The 25,143-nt window shown below is 49.4% G+C and overlaps 1 protein-coding gene and 1 long non-coding RNA gene across 2 annotated transcripts in view; one reads left to right on the forward strand and one right to left on the reverse strand.

Annotated features, from left to right (window-relative positions):
* The window catches only part of GFOD1 (Gfo/Idh/MocA-like oxidoreductase domain containing 1), a 96,292-nt gene extending 82,814 nt beyond the window's left edge, over nucleotides 1–13,478 (forward strand). The window contains exon 2 of the mRNA XM_060163670.1: nucleotides 11,148–13,478. Coding sequence (XP_060019653.1) covers nucleotides 11,148–12,067 — 920 coding nt within the window. The 3' untranslated portion in view covers nucleotides 12,068–13,478. The remainder of the gene's footprint in view (nucleotides 1–11,147) is intronic.
* A 4,735-nt stretch (nucleotides 13,479–18,213) lies between these two features.
* Nucleotides 18,214–24,643, reverse strand: LOC132527703 (uncharacterized). The gene is made up of 2 exons (XR_009543052.1): nucleotides 24,149–24,643; nucleotides 18,214–18,940 (listed from the first exon to the last, which is right to left on the reverse strand). It is a non-coding gene; the product is annotated as an uncharacterized LOC132527703 (long non-coding RNA).
* Nucleotides 24,644–25,143: the final 500 nt, after the last annotated feature.

Genomic DNA, 25,143 nt, shown 5'->3' on the forward strand with positions numbered 1-25,143 from the left:
CCCTGGCTTGGCTTCCGTAATGGGAAGAAGCTCTGCTTCCCACCAAGATGCCCACACGGGAAATTCCCACATGGAGCAGGGAGATGCGGGTGCCGGGCAGCCCCTGAACATTACAAATCTCCAGCACCCCCACCCCCCGCCCAGACATACACAAACACCGAGTTAATTCTAGGTTACTTCTCTGTTTCTCATCATCACCACCCTCCCACCACTCCCTCCCCTCCCCTCGTCACAGGTTTGCTCTAACACGTGGAGGTGCTGTAGGTGAAGGTGCTCTGGGAAGTGGTTTGTTAACGATTATCCCGACTTTATAATCCACAGCCCTGGATCCGGTTTGCCTCCTGGCTGTGGGAAGGGTTCGTTACTGTTGTCTGGTCACATCGGCAGAAACGTTGCACTTCTGTTCCCTTTGCTTCTGGATGGGGGCAAGATCCCTTGTTTCTACGTGAGGAAGCTTAGCGCATCAGGCTGCTTTCTGGCCACACCGAGGTACTTATTCCCCCAGGGATCACGGTGGGGTAGGAGTGTGGCCCCGCCGTCGTTTTCCTGCTGCCACACAGTTTCTTAGGGGTGAAGTGTGGGGCAAGAGCATTGCTACCTAGTCCCTTCTGCCGAGGTAGCAGGTGCCTGCGTGCAGAAGGCCAGACCCTTAAGGGCTTCCTTTATTCAATGTGGGAACGCAGTCACCACCATGTTTCCACGGCCACTCTCCTTCCTGATGACAATCTTTCAGTTGCTCTGGCCAGTTCACTGCCAGAGGTGTAGAGCAACGACGTCGACCTGTCAAGGACAGCGACAGCAGTGGCTGTGGTTCTCCCATGTGGAGCTCCAGCCCCTCTTGGTTTTCAGCTCTTCCCCCTCCAAGTCGTAACCGGCCTCCGCCCTCCCTCCGTCACCTTCCTGAATCACTTCTCAACTCAGTGCTGGGGTCCAGCGGGGCCCAAAGGGTTTGGGCTTCTTTTATTAACCCGCCTGGTGCTCTGAGGCTCAGTTACCTAACGCTCCTCCCACCCTCCCACCGGTAGCAACGCCCTACACGGAAAATGGAAGACATAGAGCTCTGGGATCACAGAACTGAATTGGCAGCTGGACCTGTGTATGTCTGTGATCTTGGGCAATCGTGGTCTCTCTCGGCCTCCGTTCGCTCTTCTGGACAGATGGGGATAACGATGCCTGTATGATGCTTAACTGAACCAACGGGAAGCCCGGGCACCTGGTGGGTTCATAACAATTTCAGCTCCCCTTCCCTTCCTTGTGTTCATTCTAGCGCCCAGAGACCAAGTCTGCCACCTTCCTGGCCCTGTTCCTATTACCACTGCCTACAGGGAGCCCTGAATTGAGGACACAATCTCCGTGGTGATGAGGAGACTAATAATAGGTTTTAAAAAGCCTAGAGTACCTCATCGAGTCCTGCTTGATGGAGTAAAAACTACTGCAAGAACATAGAAGCAAAGGGAGGTCTGGAAGGGATGTTGACACGTGTCTGAAGCGCTTTACTTGGGAGAATACGCGAGAATCTTCCTCTTGGCAGAGTTTTCTAGGGCTCACAGGCAAATGAAGGGACGGGCTGGAGTAATTTTAAGATGACCTTCGCCCCCTGCTGTCACTCCTGTGATTAGTTGTGGCCAAAGGGAGATGATCTGGGTGGACCTAATCTAATCACAGGAGCCCTTTAAGGACAGAGTTCTCTCTAGCTGCTGGCCAAGGGGCAAGTCAGAGAGATTCCAAGCGTGGAAAGGACTGCCTTCCCCATGATGCTGATACTGTCCCGAAGATGGTGCCACTCCTGAGAGATGCAAGTGCTTCTAGAGGCTGCACAGCCAGCACGGAAAGCAGCAGGGGACCTCAGGCCTGCAGCCCTAAGGAACTGAATTCTGCAGACAACCTTATGAGCTGGGAAGCACATTCTTTCCGGCGGGAGCCTTGTGAAACCCTGAGCAGAGATCCAGCTGTGCCCGCCTGGATTTCTAATCCAGAAAAGTGGAAGATGATGGGTGTTGTGTTAAGCTGCCACATTCGTGGTAGTTTGTTAGGGTAGCAGTAGAAAACTGATATAGTCAAGCAATAGGGATTGGTGGGGACTGTGGTCTACAGAGGGCACTATTCAGCTCTAGCTGATTCTTGTTGTGTGGGAGGCTCTGGAGGAAGAAACCCAATACTTCTGCATTTTTCTATTTTTTATAAGAAGCTAGACTGTGTGAAACATAGTGATTAAAAAAACCCACAAAACACCTGCTTGGTGAATATACCTAAGGTCCCTTCACTAAAGCATAACCCCTCTTGAATGGAAAGAGTTTCCTACTTTTTTTTTTTTTTTTGAGAAGTTGCCTAGTTTTAAGTCTTGTCTTACATTCGTATTAGGTGTACAGTGAGGAGAGTGCTTCTCTGAAGCGTGTTAACGTGCCGTTGACAGGGACTGAGGTTTTGTCGGGGCCTCCGGGGAGGCTCTGGGAGCTACCACGAGTCTCCCACCCTTTGGGGTGTGTGGTGAGCATTCCCACTATAAATAGGAAAAGGAAGTACGGATTTCTTTATTTCTCTGTAGCCACCCCGATCCCCATTCTAAGCTCCACCTTTAGGGGGTAGGTAGGAAACGGAGTCATCGTGCAATCTGGTCATCTCACCAGCGCCATCGCTTACATTTTCTTGTAAGCAGCTTTGTCCGTTTTTGATGAGTCTGGTGGCCCAGTCGTTCAGGACTCTACCCTTTGCCCGCCTCTGCTGCAGAAGGTGGAGGCTTCTATGGGAAAAGTGAGGCTTGCGTGACTGGTTGTGTTCCCTGGATCCAGGTGGTGCCTCTGACTCTGGCTTGTCCAGGTGTGCGGTGGCAGTGCAGGCCACTCCCCAGAATAACTGAGGTGCGGTAGGCGTCATCTGGCCATTGGGGCCCAACAAAGAGGGACTGATGGTCCTGGCCATTTTCCTCTGTCCCGTCCCGATCATTGCAGCCACTGCAGCCAGCCCCAGACCTCTGTCCTCCAAGGCGCCGTCCCACCACCTCCCTGCCCCTCTCGACACCTGGCTCTGTGTGGGCCACCTCTAGGCACGGAGGTTGGGAAGCTGGCTTCCACATACCCACTGCTGTTTCTAAACCTCTCCTCTTGGTTTCCCTGGGCTAGACGTGGCGAGCTTTTCTCTTCTCTTCTGGGGATGCCTAGGCTGGAAGGAGCTGGTTAGAAACTTCCCAGCATTATATCCTCAACCTCAACCTGTATGAGCCATAGCGGTGGAGATGTGTGCGATCGACCGATAAGGAAACCGCAAATGAAGAGTGTTTCAGGAGTGCCGTCCCTGTTATGGGTGTTACAGGCTCAATGATTAGATGATACTACTATACATGAAACCATCTGAGAAAATCTAGCCACCGACAGGGATTCCTGTGCGAAAGGAGGGCTCTGATGACAGGCCCGAGTAGCGGAGGGAAGTCCATGAAAAGGGTTGGTGGGATGGGGGCCGGCCTTTAAGGGCAGGTTGTATACAGAAAAGCACTTGAACATCTCAGTCAGTTCAAGATCAGGTCCTGTCCATGTTAGCCGTGCTGACTTCCTTTGTTTGGCTGTCCCCGCTCTTTCAGAGCCCACAGAGGGCATCCTTGACAAAAGGGGCTGAATATGGGTCACGCTGACCCATTTCCATCTGAGGTTTGAAATTAGAAGTTGCTGTGGGACTGCGGGCGGTCGTTCAGCTGAGCGTTGGGCACACCTGCCCACCGCTGGCCCGGTTTCTGGTGCTCACCCTAGCCCATTACACCACCTCCTGGGAGCCCTCCTGTGGTGCCGTGGGCATTGCACATGTGTGCATTGACATGTGGGGCTGGCCAGAATGGGAGCATGTGTCTGGGTTCAAATCCCAGCTGTCCTGGTCATTGAGTTTTGTGGCACCATGGGCAAATAGCTTCCCCTCTCAGAGGCTCGGTTTCCGTGTCTGTGAGATGGGGACAGGGTTAGTACCTGCCTTGTGGGGTTGTGTACACACACAAAAACGGAAGGGCATGTAAGATATGCAGCCTCTTGTGGCACTGAGTTGGTGCTCCGTGGGCGGTGGTGATTGCTATTTTAAATTATGTCAGGATTATAGTGAACACATCAGATTAGGGCTGTGAGTCACGAAGTTGTTTGTCAGGAACTGTCATGGGGATTGAAGATGAGGGATTTAATCTCTCCAAAGGGGCTCTTCTCCCAACTTACATGGAAGAAGGGCCAGAGGGCAGAGAGCAGGGTTGAGACAGGTCATTTCTGCTGATGCTTTTCTCAGCTGAAAGAAAACACGTGTGTGTGTGTGTGTTAGGGCCAGGGGGGCAGGGAGCAGGGGAAGGAGATAACAGGGGTGGGATGGGAAGAAAGGAAGGAAGGGACCGAGCTGGACTGAGTGGAGTGTTACAGTGAGGGGGTGAAACTGACCACATGTCCCATGTCTCCGGGAGCAGAGAAGGAACGATCACGAACAGCCCTGTCTGTTCAGATACTTAGTTCTGTTGAAACCAGAGGTCTATCCAGAGGCCTTTAAAATGTTTTTTTTCTTCACTCTTAACTGTAGTTCTGCTTCATTTCCTTTGAATTAGAGACACTTTTAAGACTCTAATGATCTTCTTCCTCAGAAAATGAACATCAGGTTTCACACAATTTTTTTTTAAATAGTCCAATTTTAGTGGTTTCTCAGACCCAGGTTAAACACCCTTGTTTTATTTTATTTTTTGAACAGTGCAAATCTTTTTACATTCAAATTGCATTTCAAATAAAGGATTTTTTTTTAAAACACCCTTGTTTTAGACCATTTTCTAAATGGGACCCAAAGCTTCTGAATGAAGAGGTGAACTCTTACACGTGCTTCAGAACCCTGCCCAAATGTCACCTCTTCAGCAGAGCTCCCTACCACACCCAGGTCAGTTGGGCAGCCCCTCCTTTGTGCTCTCATCGTTTATCCTTCTATTAGATCCTATATCTGTTAGATCCCATAATCACTCATTTCCTGGTTGGTTTCTTCTACTAAACTGTGGGCTCCTTTTCATCTTTCTTACTCATTTATTGGGTCCCAGTGCCTAGCACAGAAATGTTGCAGGAATGGAATATAAAGGAAGATAAAGAGTTCCCTGCTTGAAATGCAGGGAAAGCCCTTTCTGCCTTGGGTGAATGGGGTGGGGGTGGGGAACTAGGAAGCTGTATCTGATGGGACTTCTTGTGGGGCTCGGCCAACCCGCCGGGACAGCGCAAGCCAGCCTCCAGGACCAGCATCCGTTTGGGCTTTCAGAAGATAAGGGGCTGTCAACACAAGTGGAATGATCGGGAAGAACTGGTGGGAAAGTAGCATCGGCCTCCTAGATCGCCACTGTCGATTAGATGAGGGAGTGTGTAATTGGGATTGTGCTGGCAGGGAGGGATGCTTTGAAGTTCCAGGCTGATTATGCTAAGGAATGACTCTGGGTGGCTGGGTGGCATCCGTATTTCCAGGTACCACCTACCTGATCAAGGGCAGGAGAGGACGGCAGCTCTTTGGGACAGCAGAGAGCATGTGTCTTTCCCCGGAGGTGTCAGTGGGAAGCCCCTTGCCCTGCTCCTGGGGTCCCTGGGTTGGAGTATCAGCCCTCCTAAAAGCTCCAGTCTCTGGAGAGAGAGATGGGTGGGTCCTCAGCCACAGCTTGGAGACCCTGAGCTTGGAGGGCGTGAGGGGCACAGCTGCCTGAAAGCGACTTTGGGGTCTGTTGGTTGGAAACTCCTTCCCTGTGGCACTGAGTCCTCGGAGGGCCGTGGACATTTGGACTCAGAGAGCACACACTCAGCAGGCTCTGGAGGAAGCATCTCCCTCCATCTCCCTACGAGGGAATCTCAGGAGGGCAGTAAAACTCCTTCTGAAATGATTTCATGTAAAAACTCCTGACAAAGAACAGGCATACTGCCTTGCACATGAGACTTTCACCTTCCAGAAATTTCCCGTGATCTCATTTTCTCCCCCACTTCAGCTCCGTGACATAGGTGAGAAGGCATTAACCCCACCATCCTCCGGACAGAGAGCTCTCACTTTATTTGCTGACAGGGGCTTCTTGTCTTGATAAAGTAAGTTCGTTCCAGCCCAGAGGCTCCCCCAAGACCCAACTTACGTTCTTTGTTCTCACGCAAACGGGCAGACGGTGTGCATGGAGGTGGGTTAGGAAGACTCCCCACGACACGCAGACCAGTCTCCACACGTCCTCTGCCACCCACCAGAGTCACGTTGTACCCCCTTGACAAATGCAGCAAGGTCCCGAGACAGCCATTTCTGGTGCAGCCACGGGCCCCTGGGTGGAGCCTGCTGAGCGTGGGGCGGTGGCGTCCCCGGAGGGAGCGGCAGGGTGACCACCGGCCGCCGTAGCCCAGAGAACCAAGAAAGCCCCCGCTGCTCTTCTGCATCCCTGTGGGAGCCAGTGGGCTTTGCTGACGCCGTCCAGCTGCTCGGGAAATGTTTGGGGTTCGGCACAGCCTCCAGCTTTCCCTCGGGCACTCGGGACTTTTTCCCCCGGTCCATTTCGCACTGCCTGTGGATTTGGAGTGAAATCAGCTCCGTATGTTTCAAGTTCCTTTGCTTGATTCTCTGCCGCACGATTTTCGCTAAAGTTTTGGATCTCTTGCCTTAGAAGGAAGACACATCTTGCCACAAGACGATGTGAGCCCCCAACCTAAAGGGAGAGAGTGTGTGTGTGTGTGTGTGTGTGTCTGAGAGATGTGTGGATGCAGGGCAGTGCAGATGGCGCTGCTGTACTTTTGGCAAAGTTGTACACCCAGGAGTGACAGGGCATAGGCTGTCCTCTTAGGGTTTGCAGAGCAGAGACCAGGGTGGTAATTTTCCTGTTAGGGGTCAGCCATGGCTGCTTTGAGGGCGGGTTCTGCCTCTCCCTGAGCTCTTCAGTTCCTGTCTCCTTGGGAGAATCGACTTATCTTCATAGCAAAGGAGTGTCAGAGCCATGGGCTTGGGGAGGATGCCCCTACTTATTATTTCCTTTCCAGCACAAAATGGAGAGGGCTTTTCTCTGAAGAGCCCATTCCAGCACTTTCTCTGGAGGTGGCGAGAAAGGCATGGTGCTAAGACATATGCAAATCATGAAGACACCAAAGACCTATGATATTTCTGGAGAACCAGACCCAGGCCGACAGGGGCAATTTGGAAGGCAGGGATCTGTCTGCTTTCTTCGGGAAAAATCCCCACATATATTCAGTGGCATCTGACACACCCAGATTGTGGGCTGTGTCACCCCTCTGCGCAGACAACACAAGCTCCCTTTATATGGCATGTGATTTTAGGGGTGAGGGGAATGCTCTGTGCCACGCTGATGCAACACACACACACACACACACACACACACACACACACACACACACACACACACACACACACACACACACACACACACACACACACACACACACACACACACACACACACACACACACACACACACCAGCGTCCAATGACTGAAAGTCCACAATTAGAATGATATTCTTTAGCCTAAGCCCTTGGTTCTTGTTAAACTGCTAAGAACGTTGGAGTTTCAGGTTCTGAGCGTTTTGGAAGGGCAGATTTTGGTGGGGAAAAGCGGGCCAAGAGAACCTAAGGATCTTGGTGGTCGGGGGATGGTCCCAGAGAGCGCTTTGCAGAAGCCCTACCAAGAGGTAGCGTTGAGGGAAGATTGTGTAAGACAGAGAAAACAAACTGCTTTATAAATCCGTGAGCGGTCTGCTAGCTGTGCATTTTGGGTTCCTCTGAAGCTGGAAGCATGATCTTATTTTGAACAATACGTTATAGGGGCTTCTAGGAGTTCTCTTACAACTGACAGTGGAGTGGCCTGTTCTTCAGAACCCCAGGGGACCCTGCACAAGCTGGGGATGTGGGTCAAGTTTTATGTGTACGTGTGAATTGACCTTCTGGAGAGAGTCCGTAGCCTTCGCCAGAATCATGAAGAAGTCCTGCGGAACTGGAACAGGAAGACCTGAGCCCTGGAAGCATCACAAGTTCAGGGTCAGAGGGGCTTTCGTCAGCTCCCTGGGCACAGGAACTGGGGCAGGTCCATGAGCTCTGGAACCTGCCTGCCCTTCCATGGCTTTGGAGGGCCCTTCTGCCTTCATGTTAAGTCTTCGTGTCTCCTTTGGACCTAAAAAAGAAAAACAAATGCTTTTCTGACCGTAAAAGTTAAAACTCATAAAATATGGAAAAAGGTAGTGAAGAAAATAAAAATTAGTCTTAGTCCTACTAATCAATGAACCACTGTAAACAGTTTGAGGTATTCCCTTCCAGGTTTTTTTCTCTTGTCCTTTTAAGAGAGAGTTGAGATCATAGCATGTCTGTGAATAGAGCCCTTTTCACTTAACATGACCTCATAATCATCTTGCTTGCCATTAAAAACTCTTTATAAACATCATTTTCAATGGCTGCACAATACACCATTATATGGATGTATTACAGCCTACTTACCCATTCTTCTGTTGGGCATTTGCATTGTTCTTAGCTGTTTGCTTTAATAAATCGCGCAGTGACGGCATCTTTGGGCGAGAAGCTCTGCTTACATTTTAGAGGATTTCTTTATGCTCGATTCCTAGAAGTCTCTTTTGACTTTTAAGATGTTGTGTGTTAAGACGTTGCCAAGACCCATCTGTAAAGTGTGGACGGTGCAGAGGACTGTGGACAGAGCGGTGGTGACAGGCGGCAATGACCTCTGGCTTCCTGCACACACATCGCATGCCTCTAGGTGCCGTGGGCATAGAGGAGACTTAAGAAAGCAGAAGGCCCAGGCTTGATCCTTGAGGAAGCTGCTGTCTAGTGTGGGACCACAGCACACTTAAATAGCCCAAAGGAGGAGATGCCTGTATCTCAGAATCTTGAGGGAGGCAGGCCTGCATTCTTCTGGAAACGGAGTCTATAGCTTTCACCAGTATCTTTTCATCTACAGAGCTTCAAAGAATTACCCATGCGATGGTTGCTTTGGGTATGTGGAGGGGAGTGAATTATTTTTCTCAATTTATTTTTTCTTTTACTGTTTTATCTGATAGTTCTTAGAATAGAAAAAACAAGATAAACTTGTTTTTTCATGTGTCATTAATATGACAATAGCATGTACTCAGAAGATGGCCATCAGGGGTCTTGGTGTTGTGGACCCTGAGATAGGGTATAGGAGAGGCCACAGCCTATACCCAACAGGTGTGAGGCAGATTTTGGCAACGTTTGTCACCTGGACCTGTAGTGACCTACCCATCTGTTTACATAGAAATCTGCTCCTGCCGGCATTATCCCGTGTTACGTGAGCCTAATGCCGATAGGACCATATTATCAGAAGACGATGTCACACAGGTGCGCGGCACTTTTGGTAACACAGACCAATGTTCCCTCACCCCTATTCCAGAGCCTCAGTCCTCACCTGGTTACTCAGAGGTAAAGAAGCTTCTTACTGTTCATTCAGGGTCGTCAGGAAAACCAGCCCAGCTCTGCCAGCGTGGAGGAGGCCAGGAGATGGGGTCGTTGCGTGGCTCCAGGCCTTTCACTCGGGGCTGGAATTCGATGTGCACCTGGAAACTGACAGCCATCGACTGTATTTATTTTCTCCAGTCTGTTCTGGCCACTTCTATTGCCCGGCGAGCTCTTCCGATGGGAAAATGAGAGCACCACGTGCCTGTGGCCTTGCCCAGGCATGTCCACTGGACAGACTCCTACAGTTGTAGGGCTTCCATGGGACCCTCTTAGCTGGGCTTGCTGGGGGTGTTCATGGATTTTGTCAAGTCAGGTGCCTGTGGTCAGGACAACTGGGATGGGTGCGAGTCTCGTCACCCCATCTCCCTTGTGGCATGTCCCTTGTCTGTGGCTGGAGTGTTCAGCTCTCCATAGGAGGGTCTATGTGCAGAAGAGGACTGGACAGCAGAGAACTCATAGGCAGGCATGTGCCTTGACTCTGCAGCTTCCCAATCTGGCATCCTTCAATCTGGCTTGCTAACAAATCGGTATACTTTTTAAAAAATGATTATTTTTTTGAGTTCCAACTGGCTGTTTCTCCAGGTTCAGCTGAGTTGTCTTTCTTCCCTCTTAGCTTTATCTTGGAATAAATCCTTTTCTTATTCCCTATCACTCTCCTATCCTTGGATCTTTGGTTTTCTCCTGACCCGGAACCAGTTAGTTTCCTAAAGGGCTTCCGCCTACCTATAACTTAGGCACTCGGTAGCGTCATCACATAAGCTTAATTCTTATTTGGCCTCAGCTCCATTGCCAAAGACACCAACGTCCCCACCCTCCCAGGCCGTGAGACAGATGAGGGTCGAGTCACTGCCCATCCCTCAGATATAAGGACTATCCGCTCTTCCCGTAAGGAACAGGAAAACATTAAACGAACACGTCTGTGAGCACAGCCAGCTCTAATCCATAAGGCAAAATAAACAAGCAAGAAAACACTCTAAACATAATCCTTGGTGTTTTCTTGCTTCATTATTGCAAGCAATAAACAAGCTTGCAGTAAACAAGCTTGCTGGTTGTGGGAGAGACAGCTAAAAGCTTAGACTTTTGAAGTATATGGTTAAGAAATTCTTCCTCATCCTTAATCAGACTCGCGTTGCCGTGATTTCAGCTTATGTGTTCAGGTTCTGTCCAGATAAAGACATTGTTCTCTTCTCTACGTGTGATATTTTTAATAAAAATTTTATTTTACAAATAAAATAAAACATTTCACATGTCAGATAACTTTCAATAAAATATATGTAGAACATATTGTACACCTTAATGGAACTTACATTTTGTATTTAAATATTTTAACTTTACAAGTAAAATATATTTGTATATAAAATGTTATAGATTCATATAAATAAAATATTAAATGAAGCATTTGATATTATATTGGCGAACATTTTAAAAATTGCTAAAATACAGACTTTAAATGTATGAAAATAAATCTTAATATTTAAATCAATGTGATGGTTTAATACTAAAGTAATTCGACATAAATATTTAAAGTAACACTGAAATGTATAGAATATGTTATTTTTGTATAAGTAAAAGGTGTTATAAGATGTTTTAAAAGTGTAGTAAGGGTAGCCGGTCGGGTCTGGTTCCCGGTCCATAAATTACGATTTGGGGGCCACAGCGCCCCCTGTCGCTCGCTCGGCGCCAGCGCCCTGACGTGCTGTTTGTCCTCCCGCCCGCAGGCATCGGCAAGAACGTCATCTGCGACCGCACGGCCACGCCGCTGGACGCCTTCCGCATGATGTCGGCCGCCCACTACTACCCCAAGCTCATGAGCATCATGGGCAACGTGCTGCGCTTCCTGCCGGCCTTCGTGCGCATGAAGCAGCTCATCGAGGAGGGCTACGTGGGCGAGCTGCTGGTGTGCGAGGTGCAGGTGCACGGCGGCAGCCTGCTGGGCAAGAAGTACAACTGGAGCTGCGACGACCTGATGGGCGGCGGCGGCCTGCACTCGGTGGGCACCTACATCATCGACCTGCTCACCTTCCTCACTGGCCAGAAGGCTGTCAAGGTCCACGGGCTGCTCAAGACCTTCGTGAAGCAGACCGACCACATCAAGGGCATCCGCCAGATCACCAGCGACGACTTCTGCACCTTCCAGATGGTGCTGGAGGGCGGCGTGTGCTGCACCGTCACCCTCAACTTCAACGTGCCCGGCGAGTTCAAGCAGGACGTGACCGTGGTGGGCTCAGCTGGGCGCCTGCTGGCGGTGGGCACCGACCTGTACGGACAGCGCAACAGCGCCTCGGCGCAGGAGCTGCTGGTGCAGGACGCCACGCCCGTCAGCAACTCCCTGCTGCCCGAGAAGGCCTTCAGCGACATCCCCTCGCCCTACCTGCGCGGCACCATCAAGATGATGCAGGCCGTGCGCCAGGCCTTCCAGGACCAGGACGACCGGCGCACATGGGACGGGCGACCGCTCACCATGGCCGCCACCTTCGACGACTGCCTGTACGCCCTGTGCGTGGTGGACACCATCAAGCGGTCCAGCCAGACGGGCGAGTGGCAGAACATCGCGGTGATGACTGAGGAGCCCGAGCTGAGCCCCGCCTACCTGATCAGCGAGGCCATGCGCCGGAGCCGGATGTCCCTGTACTGTTAGCCCGGATTGGGGACCCAGCGCGACCTAGGGCTCCCGCCTGGGGCCCAGAGAGGGGGAAAGGCGGGGGGAGAGGTGGCCTCGAGTAGTGTAGGGGTGGGGAAGTGGAAAGGCAGGGTGAGAAAATGGCATCTGGGAGGCTGAGCCCCTGTCCCGGTGAGGGGCCCCAAACGAGACTGTTGGGACGGTGACCCGCGGTCCCTGAGGTCGTCCTTGCTGGCGTCGGCTGAGACGGAGGCGGTCGGCCGCTTCAGCTGCCCTTTACTGTGAGAAGCCGGGAGGGGTTGCCGGCCTCCGCCCCTCATCCATCGCCCCCCACACCTTGGCCTCCTTGGCAAGCCAAATACTCCTGCGTGCTCTGAGCCCTGTTTCCAGGGGCGAGCTCGGCTGGCGGGAGACGGTACATCTTCACGTGCCCACGCAAGCCTGCAGGTGTGTGTGCGGGGGTGGGGGTGGGGGGCGCCAGTGGCTAAAGAGAAAGTTCAGATTCCAGGAAGCCACTTCAAGTGTCTGAAGGAAAAAGTACTTGGTAGCAAAGTGTACAGCTTTCTGGATGGATGTGTCTTCCTCCCAGGAAGCCCGAGGGAGGGAGTGTCTTCCTAACTGGCTCAGTGCCCTTTTCCTGGCCTGAGGTGTAGGGTAAGGGCCTGGGCCAGGAACAGCAAGCAGAGAATCGGGTTCCCTTGAGCCAAAAGGAGAGAGCAGGGGCACAGCCTGCACTGAGACAGATGAGGCAGAGAAGAAAATATCCCTTCGGATTTGCCAGCAATTAAAAGCCCATTTCCGGTGGAGTGGAATGGCCTGGAAGGAGGGATTCGGTACTGGAGCGTTGAGGTTGTCCTTGCACGGGGCCGAGGAGACAGCAGGAAGGAGGTGTGCGTCTGACCACAGGCTCCTGTGCTATCCTCCAGGACCGGGGGCAGCCTTGCGCCCCAGGGTCACAGTGGCATTTCCCAGCAGGAGGGCAAGTCAGCCCTGGACCCATCTCTCCTAGCGAGCTGGGGAAGGGCTCTTAGGAGACTCCCCAGCTTTGTAGATTTTAAAAGGGGGGCCTTCAGGTCCACTCAGATATAATCCTCTCCCCTTTAAAAGAAAAAAAAAATAGTCGAGGCTCTTTTCCTTAGCTTGGACCTTCGCTTTCACGCATCAAAAAAAGAAAAATTTTGACTAGGTATTAAACAAAAGGACAGCAAGCAACACACTTTTTGGCGTTTCTAAATGGGGTTTGAGAACCCTCTGAGGTGTATAGTTCCCATAGGCTGAAGAAGGCTAATGTAGGAAAAAACATCTTCCTCTTGGTCTCCTGTCTCTCTTGTCTTGTCATCCTCTGCTTACAGGGAGGGCTTTTACTGGAGATGGCAAACTGCAGGCTTGGAGCAGGCAGTGCCAGAAGGGAACAACCAGACACACACACACACACGGATTTATAAATGCTCGCTACCACCATTGTCACTAAAATCGCTCTTAAAAATTCAGACCTAGTCTTGAAAGAAAGCCCAGGTCAAATACATTTTGAAAATGGGGAATTATCCTTTTGTTATCTTTTCTTAATCCTTAACCCCACATAGGACATTTGTCGAGCTTCGCTGCGGAGACTGTTACTTGTAAATGTACACAGCGTTTGTTCACAGTCACAGAAATCCAGCCGTTGTCTTTGGCACACAAGTGACGTTTAGACATCTTTTCAGATGGCCCGCACTGGAGCTGGAAGGCAATTTAAGGGGCTGAGGGTGAACCCCAGGCTCTGAGTGGGCAAAGTCCCAAAATGAACCGTGCGCTCAGTTGCTCCCTCCTTCCTCCTCCCAGGGGCGATACACTGAATCCCAGGCTGCCCGTGGGTCCTGCGTGGCCGTGTCCAAACACCACGGGAATGTGGTATTTTCTAGCACGGAGGGGTAGGGCTCGCCTCCCTAGAAAGAATTACCCTGCTTCCTGGTCCCTTACCACAATGTGGGAAGGTTAGTGAGCTAAAACTCTCCATCGTACGATTGGTCCCTGCTCCGTTCACAGAATCAGCCTGCCAGCTTTCCTAGCTACCAGTTCAAAACTAGAGATTTGGTAGAGTGGAAGTCTCCCAATAAGAATTTGAGCAGAGGGCCATGCCATGGACTGTTTTGGTTCAGATTCTCCTAAATTCCCCTCTGGATACATAGCTTTTGTGGAAACTGAGTGGAAAGAATATTTTCTTTTTCTAGTTGGCCCCGAAAGGCTGTGATCAAAGATGTAGAGAAAGGAAACTAGTGACTCTATGAGTCTCATTTTTCTAAGTCATTTATAATCTAAGTAGGGCTGTTCCTGGGGTTTCAGTTTTGTTTCTGTACTTAAAATACTTGGGACTACTTTCCCCCCAAAGATCACTGCGGTCCGTGATAAATATTTAGTGTCTAAAACAGAAATTCTCATTTGAGGCTGGGGTATATGGAAAGAATATACATTCTTAAAAAGAAGCATGAAAAATATTTTAGTAAGTGTTCTTAAATTCTGTCTACTGAAATGCATGTAGTAGGTAGATGCAGGAACAAGTGGAAGAAAAGACATAGTTCATTTTCTTAGTGTAAAATCTACAGTAAATGGGTTCTTTAGTGCTCCTTGGGCCCCAGGCCTATCACTTGCAAAGACTTGATTAGGAGTCACAATATAAAGCTGAAATCTGAAGCTTTCAACATTCTATGGAAGGACTTTGTCCCAGCCCAGCACCCCCAGTAGTCCCCTCAGGGGACTGGGTACCATCAGCTGGGTTTGAGCTCAGACGAAGTCTCTGGGGTAACCCAGCCCTCTCTGCCTTGTTTAATGTGTTTCAAGGACCCAGAGTAATGGAGGCTCCATTTTAGGGTCATCACATTTAGTCCCCACTTGCCTGATTTGTTCCCGTTATTGTGAGGGGGCCTCTGATGCCGAACATTTGGGCTCACGCCACTGGCGTCCTCTGCAGAGTGTTCCAAATTCCAAATTCTGAGAGGGGGTATCAGTCAGGGTAACCACAAGTGTTTGGGAATGCTCTGGGCTTATTTGGAAGGGTTGCATTCTCTGAGTTTTCTCCCGGAGAGAGAGTTCATGACCACTGTCAGCTCCCCTACGACTTCTCCCCGCGATGGAGAGGAGTGGCAGGGGACCACAGATGCTCCTTAGCCCACCAGGCAGCAGATACCTCGGGACTCTAAGGGCAGCTTGGCTGACTCCAGCTCAAGGGGAACTTCTCCCACACCCTTTCTCCATCCTCAGAGAGCCACGCCAGTACTCTCTGCGCTCCCACATTCCTTGATCATCTACTGTGTGCAGGGTATTTTAAGTACGTTATCTCGCTTAATCCTTAAAAACAGCCCTGTAGTATTGGGTATTGTCGGTCCCATTTTACACATGAGAAAATTGAGGCTGAGAGGAAGAGTAACTTGCCCAGAGTCACAAAACTATTAAGTAGAAGTGGGGTCAGCTGAATCCAAACCTTTCTTCTCCTCCAAACCACGTTGCCTCCCACGAAGAAAGGTTTGAGCCTCTGCTATTCCTCCCGGGCAGGAAAGCGCTTCTTGTCGAACCCTGTCGGGGTCTGTGGAGCAACAGCGTTTAGAGTTCCATGTGACCTGTGTGTGGGTGCCCCTCTGCTGCTGTCGACACCTGCCTGTGGAGCAGGATGCCATGTTTGATGTTCTGCCAGAAGGTTCCTTGTAGAGCTGCAAATAGAAAGAGTCGATCTTTCTTCCTCTTCCAAAATGGAAATAGCACTCAGCTTCTTTTCAAATCAACGTCCTAAGTTGATTCTGACTGTAAGCGATGCGGCAAGCCACAGAGTTGGAGATTTTCAGAACGTTAGCCGATTATCATGGATGGCCTTGGGTTTTGCTCTCGCAGTATATAGCATAGGAAAATGTCTTTTCTCAGGGAGTGGGGCTTTGACAGTTCATTTGTGTGTGACTCAGATTTTAGCTGTGCGTTGCATTTGTACCTTTAGACCCTCTTAACTCTTCATCTTGTCTCAGAGCCGCAGCTGTTGAATACGACCTGTGGTCACAAAGTAGGTTTCTGATTGCATCACTTTTATTCTGGTGGGTTTGGGGCGGGGGAGGAATTCAGCATTGATAAGGGTACCCTGGGGAGAAAGTAAAGCCAGTTGCATCTGGAGGGACTTCAGAGCCCAATATATTCAGTTCCTTTATTTTTACATCCCCAAGAGGTTAAGTGATGACCAAGGTCACACCGCTTCCTAGTGGTAGAGCCAGGACTAAAATCCCAGTTTTCTGACTCTAAGTCCCATCCTGCATCTTCAGAGCCTCAGATGGGGAGAGGGAGGCCCAGAGAGGTGAAATGACTTGTCTCAGGTCGCAGGGCTAGTTGGGGCAAGAGTTGCAGTTAGAACTCAGACCTGCAACTGACAGTATTCCCTGAGCTGTTGCAGCTGAATCAGTTTTTTAAAAACTCAATTATGTCTTGAATGTACTCAGAAAACTAGCTGTTTAAAATTTCCCATTGTGACTGTAATGTGAACAGTTATCTCTAATTTGTATTCTATTGGCAAGGATGGGGGATATACATTCAGATGCTCACCTTTGGGATTTCCTGAGGCCAGCTCTACTTCTGGGCTCTACCCTACCCTCTGCGTACAGATCTAGGTCTTGACTAGCTTAGGATTCCTGCCCCACCTACCGCCTCCGTCTTTGGCCATCCAAATCCTGAAGTTTATAGGGCAGAGGTCACGACCCTGGGGAGGTCTTTGTTTTGTTTTTTTTTAAATCGACTCTCCGAGCCCTGCCTTTCAATTCCCTTTCGGGGACAGGGAGACGCGTAATGAAATAAAAGCTGTGCTTGTCTGCAGCCCATGGGCCCACCCCAGCCTGTCGCATCCTGGGCAGAGAAGCGGGCGGTTGGGGGTACCCCAAGTTTGAGGGAAGAGCCCTGAGTTGGGCTTCAGAACTTTTCCCAAGAGGAGTGTAGACCTGCTGTGCTTCTTTAAGAGGTGCTGGGCTCGGTGGTCTCATCAGAGTGTGCTGGTGCAGCCGGTAAGTACCGTGTACCTGAGTTCCACACCAGTTAGCAATGAAAGGCAGTGGCCTCCTGACCTTTTCTTCCCCATGTCACGGTCCCTATTTGCTGGAGCTCTTGAGAGGGGCACCAAGCGTCTGGCTCTGTCAGGCTCCTCAAGTGTTGCGCTACTGAATACTCCTGAATCTGTTGCCCCTTTCTGTTTACACCAGCAGTGAGTAGACAAATAACAAGGCCCTGGCACATGCAGTGGCTCCGTGCTTGGCGTGGCAATCATGCTTGCCTGGGTGGTGTGAGCGGGGCCCCCAGACTGACCCAGGTCCCGGTCTCTGCTGTCCCCTGCAGCCATCATAAGGGCTACGTTGTTGAATGAGCCCCATGGTTTCTCCCCAGCAACTCCATGACTGATTTGATCCTAGTCCCAGGCTAAGAAACAGAACCCAAGGAAGCGACCTGCCTGCTCCTTTGCTCCCCTCCTTCCCCATCAGGCATCCAACCATATTTAGTATTCTTGCCCTGTGCCTTGCCCAGGGGAGGGAGAAGTTTCTAGTACTTATGGTTTTCTGTTGGTTGCCTGGTGCTTCTACTGTTATTTTATTGTGTTGTTGTTGTTTTTAACCAAAAATTGCATTTGTTTGGTTGTCAATGTCGAGTGTGTGTTTATTGTTCTACAAACATGAGTATATATATGTATGTATATGTATAAAAACAAACATAACATATAAAAAGTCAAGGCATGTATACTAGATATTTTAAAGAGTTATTTATCAAGGGAAAAAGATGTGTGTTATAAAGTAAACAGAGTCTATATTTTATATATAATGTAGATAGCAAAAAATAGCTTATAAATTATAGAAGGTTTGGGTTTTCTTTTTTTTTTATTATTAAAGCAAAAAAAAAAAAAAAAGACAATGAATGCACCTGTTCTTAGTGTTTTAAAAGCTAAACTGCTGTGGGAGGTGGCCTTCCCTACCAGGCCCTCGGGCTGTACAGTCTGTGCTCCAGGCCCGGAGCTGCTGATGCCTCGTGTTACCTCTGCAATGCTCAGGGGGCCATGGTCACCATCACCCCGCCAGCTGGCATGTGCCGCTTCAAATGTGGCTTCCTGCTGTCCTCCCCAGTTGGTGTTGGTGGGATAAAGGAATGGAAGTAGCAAATAAAGACTGAAGAGAAGATATAATTGCAGCTGTTTCCCTGTTTATTACACCCGGGTGCTCTACCTGATGAGTTAGGTAGCTGGCCAGTTTGGGGGATCTGAATTAAGAATGGGGGTGGGAATGATGGTGGTGCATCTGGGGGGCGTGTGTGCCTAGTGTGGGCTGGTCTTTCCTTTCCACCCTCTGCTGTCTTAGGCAACACACAGGTAATTCTTCTGGTCCATGCTTTCCCTTCACTTAAAAACAGTTACGAATTGGGAAGAAAAATACAAAAGCTGAGATCGCATGGTTCATTCCTCCATGAGCAGATCGTGATGTTAGTGCATTCAGAACGCAGCCCGCCCATTCAGACAAAGTTGCAGCAAATCCCTGCATTCACATGGATTTTGACAATGCACACATAACATTCTCACACCTTAAGGTCGGTTCTGAAGAAGGCCGTGAGAGAGAGTGCTTCGTCAGAGCTGAAAGCCCCACTTGCCCAAATGTAAGATATGGTTGCGATGAGGTCCATTTCTCTAGTTTCTTCCAGCGAAGTGGCCTGCGAGCCAACCCCTGATGGAAGACACCACACTCCTGAGCGTTTATGTACATTTTCAACCCAGTTGTTTCTTCACAGATTTGGAATCTCCTCGTGATGCTGGTTTCTCTCAATTTAGGCTCATTTCTTGTTACGTAAACCGGGGACTGTGCCTTGTCCTACTAAATTACAGGATATGATCACATTGCTTTCGTAGTCTCTGAACTGTTGTTTAAAAAGAACAGTTGCAATTACATTGCAAGTCATTCAGACTGTATCAATAGTTTACGGGTCAAACGAAGAAGAATCTATGTCTCCTCCTATGCCGATCTACCCCCTCGCCACTCCCACCCCACCACACACGTACACACACACAGATACACAGGACCATTTTCCAGTTTCACCTTTTATCTTGTGCATTTTTAGCACCTAATTTGACAAGTCTGGGTGATACTACGTGAAGGATACAATGACTGCTACAATTGTTATGAGAATGAAATACGCATCTACAAAGTGTGCAGTTTTGTATACAAACGAAAGAATAATAATTTCACCTCACTCTAAGTTGTATGCTCCCATTTTATCAACACACATTTACCTTAATCTTGCCTGAGAAGAAAAGATCCCTCTGCCTAGATATTCCTCGACAGTCCCTACATGCACTCGTCAGTAGCAGTGCCCCCTGCTGGAAGGCTGGCCAGGAAGTGTAGAGAACAGAAATGGAACAGACGCCACTTCACAGAGCTGAGCCATGTCACAACCAACTAGACAGCGTGACAGCTTACTTGAACCAAAACCTCTACAAAGAAGCTGATGCAAAACATTCAAAATTCTTCACCTTGTTCATTCAGGTTCAGGCTTCCTTTGGAATCCTGTCTCTGAGTCTCCATCTGCTGGGTAAATTCCTGAGAGATGACTTGAGCTAGGACAGCCTTTGCAGCATTGCTGTGCTCCAACCACAGCTCTACAAGATGAAGTCATATCTAAGTTGGCTGTTGGACTTCCTCCAAAAATATCCTAACGAAGGGAACACCTTTCTCTCCTAATGTTACATAGATTACGATCACCTTGGGTCAAACCAAACTCTCCCTTTAGCCACAAGTGAAAAGGAAAGACTAACTTCAGAAGCAACTTCTTGGGCAATTGCAGATTCATTCCTTTCTTGGTGAATGATTTGTATATTGACAGAGCTCAATCCCAGAATTACCATCTGGGGTGTACATGTACCAAAGTCCCATTGTCTCTGACCCATTCATCATTGGCCACCGGCACCTTGGAAGCAGGACACCCTGGGGAGGAGGAACCCTAAGAGGGCTGTGAGTGGCTGCAACAGATGTGGAGTTCACGTCCACAAAGCACACGAGGCCCTAGGGAGTCCCCAGTCTTGAAACACCCCCTATCCAAGTCACTACCTCCCTTTTAAAGAGCCCTGAGGGGTCTAAATCAGGCTGAAGCCAGACCCAAGCTGCTTGAGGCTGTCTTGGGGATGGTGACTCACTCCAGACCCCTCAAAACCAAAGACCAGGGCTTCCCTTGATGGCGCAGTGGTTGAGATTCCGCCTGCCGATGCAGGGGATACGGGTTCGTGCCCCAGTCCGGGAGGATCCCACATGCCGCCCGTGAGCCATGGCTGCTGAGCCTGCGCGTCCGGAGCCTGTGCTCCGCGGCGGGGGAGGCCACAACGTGAGAGGCCCGCGTACCGCAAAAAAAGAAACAAAAAAGCAAAGACCAAGCAGGCATAATAGCTAGTGAAACTACAGGGAGGGAGGCAAGGCCAGAGCCCCCACTGTCTTTCTAGGCCTTCTGAGGCTGCCTGTCTGGGATGTGGTGGCTAACAGGGAGGCTGGAGCATCAGTCACCCTTCAGTGTGCTGGGCTTAGGCATCTGACTTGGCACTCAGGTTTCCACCATGAAGCAGAAGAGAGAGTCAGCCTGGGACCAGCAGCTGCGTATCAGTACAGCTGTGAGATGCTGACACGCATGTATCACTAAGAAAGAAGTGAGCGGGAAGAGATGGGGAAAAGAAGAGAAGAGGGAACTGGGGTAAAGGCAGGGCAGGGGAGACACAGAGCAGAAGCAGGAGTGGAAATTCGTGCCAAGGGGAAAAAAGAGATGAAGGGAGAAAACGTGGAGAAAGGGCAGAGGCATGCGTTTGAGATATGGAAGTTTCTGTAGATAAGCAAATGTTACACGAGATAACTGAAACGCCGTTCCTCTGTGGCCGACAGGCCTAATCTGTGCTCTGAGGACAGCTTGAGAGAGGAGGAGAGCGGATGAGAAGGCACGAGGGAGGAATTCCTGTAGAACTTGGCACAGTCTGGCTGACTCACTTTGGGAGCTGTTCAAAGCGATCCAACTGTCGGCATTTGCTAGAAAAACTTCCATACCAACCTCTGTGTTAAATAAGCACCACCAGACCCCAAGTGCACCCTGAGCCCATCCTCCTTTCTCGTTGCTTTTCTTATTTGCAATCCCCGCCCCCAAACCTGAAGTTTCCAAGGATTCACCAGCTGCCACTTTGCCCTGTCCCTTAGTCCCCTCCAGGGACTCTTGGACATATTCAGGAATCTTCCAGGTAGCCTTTTTCTTTTTTTCTGCACACACAGAATCTCTCATCCCTCCTCAGCTTTCAGAGACCCTGCCCACCAGGCCATTGCTACAACCTGTTTTCTCCTTTTGCACCGGAGCTTTTCTGAAGAAAGTCTCCCGAGGGAGCAGGCCCGGCCCAGCAGGAGCGGATGCTTGTCAGCTACATCCAGCCCTGGCTTCTGCTGTCTTGAGTCCCCTGGCTCAGTCCTTGGATCTGTCCTGGGTCTTGTCAGGTTGCCTGTGACATCCAGGCTCTTCCCTTCCTTGTTCACAACATCCTCTTGCTTTCATTTATCCATTCATCCGAGCGGAGGTCATGTGACGAGAGCCTCTCCACCTGTTTTCCTGATCACCCAGCACGTGTTGTATCTGACCCGCTTCCTCATCCTGGCCTGGGGAAGCAAAGGCAGACATCTTTCCCTTCTAAGGCTGCATCTCATCCCTTCCCAGCCTGCTCTCAGTCCCCACCCGGAATCTCTCCCTGTCCACTGAACTCTCCCTTCATCCTTCAGCTGGGCCAGAGTATAGATTCAGGGAGTCTTTGAACTTGGATAGAAAGAAAAAACCAAAAACCAAAAAAGTACATCTTAATTTTCACTAACTCTACCTGAAATTATCATTTTCTTCAATTGTATCATCAAGTTACAGTTGGATTAGCAGTATCTGTGACTTTATCACCAGTAAGAATCACATGTATCTTCAGATCTTATCACTGGTTTTACAGGTATCTTGAAATATCATTCATACTCATCACTGCTCTAAAATTATGGAAATCATTATACTATAACCAGATCTTTTAATTTAATACTGCAGTTAAAAGCCCATACATTGCCCTATCACAATTTTAAAAATTTGGGGGGTACATATAACAATATAATTTGTTACTTTATAGTCATATGTGTCTTATTTTATACGTTCAAAACAGTATTCCGTGGGGTTAAACACATTACTCCAAAAAGGGGTCCATCGGCTCCACCAGATTGCCAAAGATATACAAGGCACAAAAAAGTTGAGAACCTCCGAGTATGGCAGAAATAGCCTTAGCATGGTCCTTACTCTCAACTATAAACTTTTTCCATGGTGATTGAATATGATTTAAATAATGACACAATTCGTTTAAAAGAGATACTCTGAAATCCGAAGACCCCTTCTGGGCGTCCGAACCCATGTCTTCCTTTGCAGGAAGTTCTTACTCCAAAGCCCCGTTTCCCAAAGAAAGCTGAGCAGCAGTACCAAAAGGGCCGCCTTAATAGAAGCAGATCTGGGGGCTCTGCACCTCACCACCTGCATTGATTTGGGGGCAGAAGAGGTAGCTGGAAAATTTTAAAATGCGAACAACACGGGCATCTATTAAACAGCCCGCACTGTAATTATACAATGAAAGTTCAAATCCCTTCCATCCCAGACCGTCATTTCCACTCCCTAGAGGCAACTGCTACCCACAATTTGTATCCTCTCCCTGAAAGTATCCCAGCATCCGCACAAGTATTATACATACACTGTACACACGGCGGGGTCTTGCTGTTTTTTTCGTAATGTATTTTTAACCTCTTTCCACATCAGCATGTAACATTGACCTCTTTTTTTTTTTTTTTTTTTTTTTTTTTTTTTTTTTTTTTGCGGTACGCTGGCCTCTCACTGTTGTGGCCTCTCCCGTTGCGGAGCAACAGGCTCCGGACGCGCAGGCTCAGCGGCCATGGCTCACGGGCCCAGCCGCTCCGCGCCATGTGGGATCTTCCCGGAACGGGGCACGAACCCGTGTCCCCTGCATCGGCAGGCAGACTCTCAACCCCTGCGCCGCCAGGGAAGCCCTGACCTCATTCTTTTTCATGGCTGTATCGAAAAAAATCTACATGAAAAATTCTAACTGAAATTTTTTTAAGCTCTGGAGATAGATGGTGGTAATGATTGCATAATCATGTGAATTTCTGAGGACCACTGAACCATACACTTAAAGATGGTTAAGATGGTAAATGTTATGTTTTGTATATTTTACCACAATTAAAAATAAATGTTAAGCTCCCCAAGTAATTGAGCTGCAGACCCGGACCCTACCTCCTCCCCCCACCTCCCTTCAGGTCGGCCAGCCTGACATCTTGGAAACCCCTACTCCTTTTTCCCTCTTTGCTGCCATTCAGGGCTCCCTCGTTCATATTTCTTTTCAGAAACAAAAGCTCTCCTTTCCACGGGTGGGTGTTACCAGAATGTAAGTGGATGAAAGGTTCTTTCCTGAGCCTGTCAGGAGTCAGCAGACAGCTGCAACACCACTGACAGTCCCAGCTCTGGTGAGGACAGAATCCTTTTCAGCTCTGGAATGTCTTTCATCCTCAGTGTTGAAAGCTTTGTGGAAATTGGGCCAGGGCTCGTCAAACAATTCAAGCCTGGTCACAAACAACCCCAAAAGTCTATGCTAATGCCTCCTTGGACTGTTTTTCACTGGCGTTTTGACGTCCTTGACCAGCTAAAGGGCTCGGAAAAAGGCTTTTCACCAGTGGCCCGTTCAGATAAGTTAAATCCCCTGAAATTCAGCACCGTGTGGGGTATCCCTAGGGTTTAATGTACTTCCATTGGTCTGTGGACTCTGAAGCAGTTCAGATCAGAGAGAACAGAAGCTCGTCCAGAGTACAGCATCCTGGAACTGTCACCCCAGGCAGACGCTCCCAGAGCCTTGGGCCATCGCGTCACATCAAGTCCATGGGATGTATTGCCTTGGCTACAGACGGACTCAGGGCACTGAGTCAGACACTTACCTTAGTCACCTGGAAAAGTTACCGTGACACCAAATTCTTGTCTCTCCCTGTGAAAGAATCACTTAAACTCTGTTCTAAAAGCCTCCATACGTACCTGCCACATTCAGGTAGCTTGGCTCTGGGAGTTTGTCCAAGCCTCATGAGTTGGGTCCTGCCTGTGACGTGACTGTACTGGAGATAAGAATTTTCCCATGTCCTGTCCCTCCCTGGAGGGCTTTGCCGTGTCATTGCATACATCCGCATTCCAACACTTCACGGAAGGAGGCTTTGGTTTGGTGAGGCACGGCTCTGAACTTTCAAGTTCATTGGAGATTTCTTTTCAGTTTTCGACTTCTTACTGAGTTACTAACGGCTGCTTCTCTGGAAGGTCTCCTGGTGCAGCCCCTGCCCTTTCCCTGCCCGCGCCATTGCCAGGACTGTCTGTCCATCCATTCACGAACTCTATTGCATGTCCCCTCGATCAGATTTTTACCAGCTCACACATCATTTCTTTGAGGCATCGGGGCCTTGCCCAGCCCCGGCATGGTTCGTCTTCGAGCTGGAGCAACCAGTGAGTGCAGAGGCCTGGCTGTTATATTCAGAGAACTGTGAAAACACATCCACTGTGTTTTCATTTCACTGCTGCCTTTCCTCTGAGATCAGATTGCTCTCAGACCTCATTCTGTGACTGAGGTCCTGGCAATTACCCTATAAGGTGAAGAAAAGGAGCCAGGACAAGCCCCACGGAGGTCAAAAGGCCCCAAATCTCCTGGCAAGATGGGTTTTTTTAAGATAAAGCCCTTGCTCCCGGTTGCTGGTTTCCCTTGATGCCTGATAATAGACCATTTATAGCCTTTTTAGAACGGTTTCCCAAAAGTTAACTAGTTCTAGTCTAGGGTGAGCTTCAAGAGACTTGACTTTCAGCTGAGAAAAGAAATAGAATCAGCATTCAATTCTGCCTTTTATGCTCTGGGCTCCTCGTTGGCAACGTTTTCCTGCAGGACACCTGAGAGATGGTACCAGCTACAATGGGAGTTCTGTGCTCTGTGATCATTTTTGCTTGGATTTTTAGTCAGACCTGTCCTCTACCCCTCCCGTGCTCCCCAAGTC

The sequence above is a fragment of the Lagenorhynchus albirostris genome, chromosome 10 (genome assembly GCF_949774975.1).
Source record: "Lagenorhynchus albirostris chromosome 10, mLagAlb1.1, whole genome shotgun sequence".
In the NCBI taxonomy this organism is placed as follows: Eukaryota; Metazoa; Chordata; class Mammalia; order Artiodactyla; family Delphinidae; genus Lagenorhynchus; species Lagenorhynchus albirostris.